Source organism: Centruroides sculpturatus, unplaced genomic scaffold, assembly GCF_000671375.1.
Source record: "Centruroides sculpturatus isolate CEXI.00-Female unplaced genomic scaffold, Cexi_2.0 scaffold1251, whole genome shotgun sequence".
Taxonomy (NCBI): Eukaryota; Metazoa; Arthropoda; class Arachnida; order Scorpiones; family Buthidae; genus Centruroides; species Centruroides sculpturatus.
The window spans coordinates 232656-242961 of record NW_019385594.1 but is presented as its reverse complement, the minus strand read 5'-3'; the positions used below and the strand labels follow the sequence as shown (position 1 = coordinate 242961).

The following is a 10306-nucleotide window of genomic DNA, read 5'->3' as shown; positions in this document are numbered from 1 at the left end:
ACAATTACATAAAATTAAAAATACATTACATTACACATTAAATACAATATAAATTAAAACAAAATAGTTTTAAAGCTCTTCGAAGGAATTTGTTTTCGAAGAATCGCGTTTCATTAATGCATCTTGCTCTCCTTTCTGACATAAAGTAATTAACGATGCTACAATACGTTGTTCCAAAACATTTTCACAATACGTTGTTCCAAAACATTTTCTTTTTCTAAGTTGGAAATAACTCGTAGCTCGTAATTCGTAACTTATAACTCGTACCTGGTACGTCTTTACATATTTACATTCAAATGTATTTTACCAATATTTACAACATACAGTAGAACCTCCATTATCGGGACCTCCATTATCCGGATTGTTCAAAATAAACAAAAATTTTACGAATTTGCTGATTTGCACTTGGCGAATTACGACACTGTTTATGTACGTGATGGAATGCATAACTTTTTTTGTTTCAACAACGTCTCACCCAGCACAATTGGTCGTAAACTCTTAAATATATTTTACGTAGTAATAAAAATATAACTTGACATACGTATTTATAAATAATTTATATTCAAATTACATCATTTCTATGACCAAGGGAGGCGAAAGGCATGGACGACGTGGGCCATCGTCTATGCCTCACGGTCCAAAGGGCCTCGCGCCTGGAAGGTTTATGCATTACTTAAAAGCCGTTAATGCGACGAAAAAATTTTACTCGTCGTAAAACGATAAATAGTTTGTCAAATTTTTATTCATAAAAATGCAGTTTCAACTGCTTTTTATTTTATAAAATCCGTCTTCTTGCGCCACCAGAGGGCCTTTTAAACAATAGGTAGTCTGTTAGCATTGGTCAGTAGTAGTCTAAATGCAATACGAACGTTTATTTCTTGAAAATTTGATCACGATTTAAATACAGTATTTATTTTTAATATTACCGATATGTCATCGAAAAGAAAACGTATTGTATTATCATTAAAAGACAAATTAAAGTATTTGTTTCGATTATCCGGATTTTTCCTTATCTGGACTACCTTCATCCCCAATTAGTCCGGATAATCGAGGTTCTACTGTACTTGGAAATATGTGAATGAGGAAGGAATACTAAATAAAGCTGGAGTTGTGACTCAAGACTATAGACCCAAATTCAAGGAAAGAAGAGAAAGGCCAAAAGATCAAAAGTAGCAAGAAAGTTAAATAGACTTTCTCTTATGCAAATATTGACCCTTAATTTTCCAACATTCCTCACTTCTTTATCTTTTGTCCTTTCTCTCCTTTCCCTGCATTTAGGTCTATAGTCCTTTGAGTCCCAGCTCCTGCTTTATTTAGTATTCCTTCCAGCATTGCAAGATTTGGCTACCTTTTTTTAGTTTGTTATAAAAACTATCATTTGGCACATTGGCTATGTTTTGGGCTACATATTAGTTATAAATATATTAAATGAATAAAAATGCACTTTAAAATGGTGTTTTGTCATTTTTTATTAATTAGAGACCCAAATAAAATAAATATTTGTGTTTTTCAAATAAATTTTTGTTCATTTCCTTTATAATAAATGAATTTATCTATTTTTAAGTAAAAATTGAAAATGTCTGTAGAAGTAATTTTTTAAAATATCCTTTTTTGTGATAAAGTTTTAATACTTATTACTATAATCTAGACATGTTAATCCTTAAATATACTTGTATATTTAAGGATTGGGCCACAAGTATATATAAAATACTTGTGGCCCAAAACTCCATGACTTCTTCCAATGTGGTCCAGAGAAATGGAAAGGTTGGACATTCCTGCTTTAGAGAGATAATACTTGTCCACATAATCTTCAAATGTACTATTCCTTGATCTTGCATAACTTGATGATAAGTACAAGAATTCATTAAATATTTTAAGACTCCTTTAACTTCTGTACTTTTTCAATTCTAAGATGCATCATAATTTTGAACTTGAATTTTATTTTAAAATCTTTCCATCCATTAAAAAAAATCCTAATCTGTCTTTTATCTTAATTTTCTACATCGTGGTGTATATTTCCTGTAGTAAATTACTAGAATGAAAATGAAAACATGTAATATACTGTACACCACTGTTTACATTTGAAGATTATCTAAAGTTGAGATGAATCTAGCACAGCAACATGTCACTATCACTTTTGGTAGGAATGATGCCTTAACAGATATAAAGCAAATAAACAAGTTACTTTATTTACTGTTTATTGTCTTTACTAAGAAAGCTGTACACAGATTCTACAATATCCAATAAGGTGGATTCAAGAGTTGATCACTTAGCTTTTACTTACTACTGTATATATGCTAAAATTCAGTCAACTTCTAAATAGCTCTCTGAAGTAATTTTTTAAAATATTCTTTTTTGTGATAAAGTTTTAATACTTATTACTATAATCTAGACATGTTAATCCTTAAATATACAAGTATATTTTAGGATTGGGTCACAAGCCTGAGAGTCATTATATAGAGAGAAGAAATTACATGAAATTTATTAGCTTTTAAAATAAAAACTTAAGTAGTAGTGTTAATAGCAGGTATAATTTAGTGTACTAATAAGTAACATCAATTAAAAAGCAAATTGAATTATAGAAAATGGGAGAGAACTAAAGATGATGTATATGTGTATGTGTCTCTTTAGTAGTTTTATGATCCGAGATTAATGCCTACAGCAAGTAAAGAATTTTTTCATTTTTTAAAGACCCTCTTTGATAAGTTTAGACAATGAAAAAGCTATTGGATGAATTTGTAATTGTGATTTGTGAATTGTGAAAACTACTACTAGGTTATTTTTATGAATAAATAACCTACACTAAGTCAATCGCTGTCAGTTTTATGCAAAAGATTAATCAAGTATTTAAAAAACTAATAGTTAGTATTTGAAATAACTCAAAACTTCATTATACAAAATAAATTAACAAACTGAATTTTGAATACTTACTTGTTGAGCATTCTTCATAGATAAGTACTTGTAAAGTAGGTAACTGTTGCTATCAATTACAAATATCATTTTACATGAGTTAACAATAAATTTACAACGTTTGACATCTGTATTTGTTTCAGATGGAACATTTGTTTGGCCTAATTCCATTGAAGAAAGCCTCTCTGCAGCTTCACTTCTACTTTCTCCTTTATTGTCTGTACTCACTTCAGGCTGACCATCTTTTGTTCCTCTTTCCACATGATGCTTTGCTTCCCTTTTCCAACACTGGATGTTTCTAAATAAATAAAAATTTAAAATTTTAGGAAAAAAAAGATTATTCATAACTATCTGAACATGAAATGCTATATAACAATATGAATATAAACAAACATTACATTTACTTACATACTTCCTTTACTAAACAGCTTTCTTGTATTTTATGTTATTTGTACAACAAAGAAAATTATTCTTGACAATAACATTATTTATTATAATTAAAATAAAGATATTGAAACAGAAAAATAGAATATATTCTTATAGAATATCTTTTATTTTGAATTAATGTTATTTTGAATTGAAATGAAAATGATATCATTCTTATAATATGATCAAGATGGGTTGATAATGATAATAATAAGTGCAGAGCCCAAATGGTTGGGAGTTGAAAGTTGAAATTTGGTACACAGTTAGTGTACATCATGAGAACGTACAGTAAGAAGGGATTTTTCGATTAATATCGCATGAAGAACTTGGCTTCTATTATACTATTTTAGATGTGTGTTTTTTTTTTGTGTTTTTGATTGTGTTTTAATAAGGTATGCCATGAGAATGCACATTAAGAAGAGATTTTTCGAAATTCCCACCGTGAGGGAGAGAGAGAGTGTTGAGGATTACTCCAAAGAACTCAGCTTCTACTGTATTATTTTAAATGTCTTTTTTGTATTTATGTGGAAAATTGAACATATTTTTAGTTTTTAGACCCTTCTAAAAATTCTCAATGATATTTAGTGTTTCATCAAATATAAAGTTGACACGGGGAGCGCATGCGCATAAGTTCACTTTATGTTCAAATTTATATTTATGAATGATTCAGGAAGATCCAGCTTATTTTTCAAATTTAGTAAACCTGAAGAAAAACCCAGAAGGGGTTATGAAAACATTTGTTATTCATCACTTAGTGGTACTATGCACTGGTTAGTGGATACTGTGAATCTTAATTATCGTTATCCCAGCGTGGTAAGCAGATATCTAAAAATTTTCTATTAGTCTCAGAAGAGGGAGATCTAATTCTTGCACTTGGTGAAAACAGGTAAGATCAGCTATAATCTAATAATTTTTGCTATCATTACTTTTTGTCCAAGCAATGCCAGGCTCATCTAGTTATATAATAATATGATTTGTTAGTATAATAATATGATTAGTTATTTCAATAATATGATAAAAATCTAATCCTTTTTGATTAGATTTTTCTAGTCAAAATTTATCTTTCAAAAATGATGAAATTATAATTTTATATTTTTGGAGATATTTTCATGATAGGATATTTATTATCTATACAAGATTTCATATTAGGACATTGATGTTCAGATTTTTATCATTTTGAAATTTTGAATCAAGTTTGTTTTGAACATATTTCATGAAAAATTAAGTAGTTATTTAGTAACTTACCAAGTATGACTGTTAAAATTGATAATGGAATTATCAACTAATATTTTTCTGTCTTCAAAACAGACAAAAATAACATATCAGAGAAAGACAAAGTTAGGTATGTGCTATAAAATTATTGACACAAGATAAGGACTTTATTATATAAGGGATTTCATTAATTAAGCTGAATAAATAATTGAACTTCACATATCTGGCTCAATGGGAATTATACAGCTGTATGGAATTGTTGTTGCACAAACCCAAATTGATCATGGAAATTAAATTTAACATTCCATTCAGATTTCTAGATTAATTATATAATACATATATACACACAGTCAAACTTGGTTAATTCAAATTTTTAGATAATTCGAAACTGGAATATCTTATTTTGAAAATTACTAAAGTTTGAAAATTCGAAGCTGGAGTAGCTTAGTTCACACTGAGTGAATAGCAAAAGCAAAAAACAAATGTGAAACTGATCTGGACTGCAAAAAGCAATTGCAAATTTTGAGCATCCAATCATTTATAAACTACAGAGAAACATCATTGGTAAAAACAAAACACTTCTGACAATCTGTTTTTAATCATTGCTAGCATATCTATTACAAAAATTGAAAGATATGTTAAAAATAAAACAATGTTGGATGAGAAAAATGTTCAAAATTAGAATGATCTCTTGTAATTCACACTTTTAATGTGTACTCTGTTGTGTGATGATTTTGTAACAATCTTAAAAACTGCTAGAAACATCCAACAACAAATGCACTGTGATAAGTGGCAAAATTTTTTGCTAGTAAATATGTTCAACAATTCTCAACTTCTGAATGATTCGTGAAATGGTAAAATTTGCCGGAAACAATGTTATGTTGGCGTGTTTTTCAGTCTGCTTATTCATTTTTGCCAGAAATTTGTTCTCAATGTTTATTTGAACTATTTTGCACTCCTTACTCTCTTTGAATTTTATATACATACATACACATACATATCTTACAGAAGAAAAATACATTCAGTCATCAATGCGCAGGAAACTTTTGATCATGTGTGACTAAATTCAGTCAATTTTCTCATTTTGTTGTTAATGAGTATAAATCATTCATGTCAATTTTTAAATTATATGATTAATTTATTCACAAATTGTAAGATAAAAAATAATAATCCTATTTTTGTATTTTTGAAATTGTGTAATTTTAAATTTGATTGTTGTTCATTTCATTTAAAAATAAGTTTAAATGTGTTGTGTATTGTGTTTATTGTTGTGTGTTTGTTACAAATCAAAATATTTTACTCTGTCAAACAAGTGAATCCACATTGCTTTCTCTAGAATAGAGAAAAATTCAAAAATGCCTTACTACTTGAGCTAAACAGCTGATCTTCATTTATCTCTAAACTACTGAGGCATTTTTGAATTTTTTCTATATTTCTAGAATAAAGCATGGAATCATTTATTTGACACATCCATAGGAGTTTTAAGTGATCATTCTATATTTATATGTTTGATTAGGCTGAAAATATTGTTAAGCTTATTTTTGGTAACCTGAAAACAGTAGTTTTTGAATTAATACATTACGATGCAAAGTTTCACTACATTTCTAAATAATTTCAAATCAAAATTCTTCTTGATTATAATTATTTTCTTTGTTATTATTATTATTATTTCAAATTAACATTAACAAGTTTATATTTTATATCTTAAAGAATTTACCTTGGTAAGAAAACTGGTTTTCTTAATAAATGATCTTTAATCCTTTCTGAAACATTTTCATTATGGACATGATTTTCAATATATTCTCTCCATTTTCCAATAACATTGTTATGTTCTGTTGCATCTGTGTCTGTGTCCAGTAACTCAATTGTGAGTTTTCCTTCAGTCTTGTACTAAACAATAGTTAAAGAAAATGTTTGTATTAAAACTATTAATTTTTTATTATAGTGAAAACAAATTATAAAATAAATTTCAATATCTTTTAATATTAAAACTTCTGTTCAGTTTACTTTATTCAACAACCAATTTTTTTTTACAGATGACTCTCAATAAGTTAAATTTGATTTTTGTTAACTCCCATAAACTCAATGTATTTTGTGTGTGTACAGTAAAAGAATAGACAAATACAATTTTTAGAGTCATTTGTGTTAGTAGAGTAAATCTCATTAAGATTACCTAATATTACCTAACAAGTCAAACATTATATTGCTTAATAAAGAATCTGAAATAACATTATTGTCATAACTGTCCCCAATACAGATAAATCACAGAATATATATTCTGTGAGTTATCTGTATTAATGAGACCAATGACCAAAGGCTAGGAGTCCATAGTTCCTATTATAATCTCTGCTATTGAAAACTTTTCTATAAGTCTATCAGGGATGTAGCCACTCAGGACAGAAAGGGGTGCCACTTCCCACACTCTTGCTAGTCTTTACTGCTACCCAACATAAATTTAAAAGTTACCAGCATTAAAAAAAAGTCACAAACAGTTGACCACTGGATGAAACAGAAAAAAAAAGGCACATTGGACTAAAATACTAGGCTACATGAACAGTCACAAGGTAGAGAATAATAAAGTTTAATACTTGTTCTTGTTTCTTTATTTATTGAATGTTGTCATGTGTATCATTAATTTGCATGTTACATGCAAAGAGCTTCCCAGCTACAGATATGGCAGCTCCTTGCACAATGATGTGTTGCTAGTGATCTTGCACTATTATGGTTTTATAGTAGCTTATCTACTTATGATAAGTATATGCAAACCATTAGCAATACAGATAACCAAAGTCAGAAATTTCTGATTACATCCCTGATCTATACAGAATAATAAACTCTAACTTTCCTCAAAAATACTTTAACTACAAATAGCAATTTTAAACATTTGCAATTTAATAAAAATTCTGAAATTCGGATTTCACAAGAGTAATTTTTTGTGCTAATTTATGAAAAAGTCTATCTCTGCAAAATTATTTGATATTTTAAGATTTATCTGCAATAGTTGATCAAGATACATTAATAGTCAAGAGAAGATTATCATTTTATAAATAGTTACTAAATTATTATTATTATTATTATGTTTTGATTTTGCTCCAGTATGAATTGAACAAAGCATTTACATGATCAATGCCAAATGATATATATATATATAACTATCAAATTTCAGAAGTTATTTTTTTATTTACATAATCAATATTAAAATTTACCAGAATAACTTTAAAACAATTTTCTTCACTCAGTATTTGTTCTGCTTTTTTTTGGTAATTATTTTCAGCAGATATACGTTGAATAGCTGTGCTGCAAGGTCCTCCTGTAGTTCCAGATTTTTGTTGTTCCAAATAAAGTTCTGTGCATCTAATGCAATTTTCATCACTGACAATATGTTGCAGCTGTCAACATAAAAATAAATTACATTTTTAATAATAATAATTATTATTAAAACCTAAAATTTATGGAAAAACATTAAATAAAAAATTATATTAATTCTATTTATGGAAATATGTCTCATTACTTTTATTATTTTATTAAAAAATAACAATTTTATTATCATACTATATCATGTTCATTTTTATCCAATATTTATTAAGAATATTAAATATTCTCACACAAATTATATTGCCAATAAATAGAATGAAAATAACATTGGAATGTAGATTATCATATGTTCTTCAGTTATTGAAACAAGAAATATGTAATTACTTCAATCTTTTCTTAATCACAGACTTTGTTGGTGTATATCAGAAGTTACCAATCTTTTCTACTTTATATACTCTTTCCATGAATTAAATTTCATGAAAATGAAAAATTTCATGTTTTCCTAAATGTCCATAAATTAAAAATAGTTAAAAAATATCATCACTTTTAAATGACTGTTTTTTAATCATTGATTTGTAATTTAAAGTAATATAGACAAAATAATAACAAAGTAGTCGAGTGGAAAGAAAATGAGTTCAGTTGGTTTAATTTATTATTTTACAGTTATGATGTAGCTTCAGAACTATAAAACAATATTGTAAAGTTATGGAGTTATGTTTAGAAAACTTTGAATCATAGATATAAACTTTTAAACTGATAAAATTGCTGACTTAAAACTACACTTAGCAGCCATTACATAAATTTTTTCTCATACCTCCGGAAGTGTTTCAAGTATCTCATATTGGAGAAACACTAGTCTATATGAATATGTAGCCAAATATGATTGTGGTGTTTTTCTCTTAAAACAGCATAGGAAATGAAACAAACAAAAATCACATATATTCAGTCCAATTGTAATGTCATTTATATTTTAATTTTTAATATTTAAAATTTTTTTAAACAAACTTTCATGGTTATAAGTGCATAATCAGCAAATATTTCAAGAAACTATGTACAGTGCAGTTATGATTTTTGTGGTCATATTTTATTCAATTTTGAAATATCAATTCTCTTACCATAAGAGATTAATATTTCACTCTCTCTAGAGAATACAATCATCATATACTTTGTATTATTTACAATATATTAAATTAACTATTTATAATAATAAATCACACACACCTGAATTTTTTTGCTGAGTTATTTTTGTTTATTCCAAACGTTTTCGGCCAATTCGTCTAGGCCATCTTCAGGTTTTAATAGTTTTCGTTGTAATGGAATCATTCGTTCGAAATTCGTTTGAATTTGAACTTATTACAACTTTTATGTATAATAAATAAATTAAACTAAATATATGATAAAATGTAATCTAAAAATCGCGTTTCAATTTAACAATAAAAATAAAAGAAAAATTATAACTTTGAGTTTGAAATACTAAAAACTCCAGAAAAGAAAATGTTTATGGATTATTAAAACCCATATTTTTCTCAATTTTATATTTCCAAGCCGTTGGTAATGCTTTTGCATCTTTTGCATTTAGGCATCTGTCCCTCATCTTACTTCTGTAAATCTCTATTTTCTCCATTTCCATTGCGATGGAAGGTGAGTGTCCCGTCCTAACAATCTTGGCTTCATCCCATTTGACTACTGATCCGTCTGCCTGTGCCATACTTGCTAATATCGTACTATTCAGTTTTTTATTTATACTATATTTGTGCTCCTTTAGTCGTACTTTCAGGTTTCTTCTGGTTACTCCGATATACTCTTTCTCAATACCTAATTGTTGGTTCTCAAAGGGTATACTGTATACACCCGGTTGGTCTTCTAAATTAATTTTGTCCTTGTCGTTTCTTAATAATCTATAAATATTGGGTGCTCTTTTATATATTATCCTTGCATTTTTGTATTTTCCTAATTCCTTCACCACCTTCTTCGTTTGTTCATTGTATGTGAACTTATTGAATGTAGTATTGTTGTTATGGTTTGGATTCGTAGCTTTTTGTTTACCGTAGCTTTTTACAAGGCCTATGATTGTGGACTTTCTGTATCCTAAAGTCCTTGCTATCTGTTGAATTCTATTAATTTCTTTATCCCTGTCTTGTACATTGGTGCAGTACAGGAAGGCCCTTTTGATCAGTGCCTTAAACGCAGATAATTTATATTTATATGGGTCTTTTGACCATGCCGGTATGTATAAAGGAGCGTGTGTTGGTTTTAAATATACGTTCGTTTGTATGTTTCCTAATTTGAATTCCATGTTAATATCCAAGAAATGGATGTTCCTTCGGCTTTTTTGTTCTAATTTTAGCTTCAATCCGTGCTCATTATTGTTGATTGTTGTTAAGAAATCATTAATGCGTTGGTCATCTTTCCAAATTATTAATATGTCATCAACATAGCGTTT

At 27.9% G+C, this 10306-nt stretch overlaps 1 protein-coding gene across 1 annotated transcript in view; it reads right to left on the bottom strand.

Annotated features, from left to right (window-relative positions):
* Window positions 1-10306, bottom strand: part of LOC111640411 (paired amphipathic helix protein Sin3a-like) — a gene marked incomplete at its 5' end in the record, with an annotated part of 52760 nt that overhangs the window by 4251 nt on the left and 38203 nt on the right. Inside the window, 3 exons of the mRNA XM_023386424.1 lie at window positions 2932-3208; window positions 6266-6438; window positions 7755-7937. Of these exons, the coding sequence (XP_023242192.1) occupies window positions 2932-3208; window positions 6266-6438; window positions 7755-7937 (633 nt within the window). The remainder of the gene's footprint in view (window positions 1-2931; window positions 3209-6265; window positions 6439-7754; window positions 7938-10306) is intronic.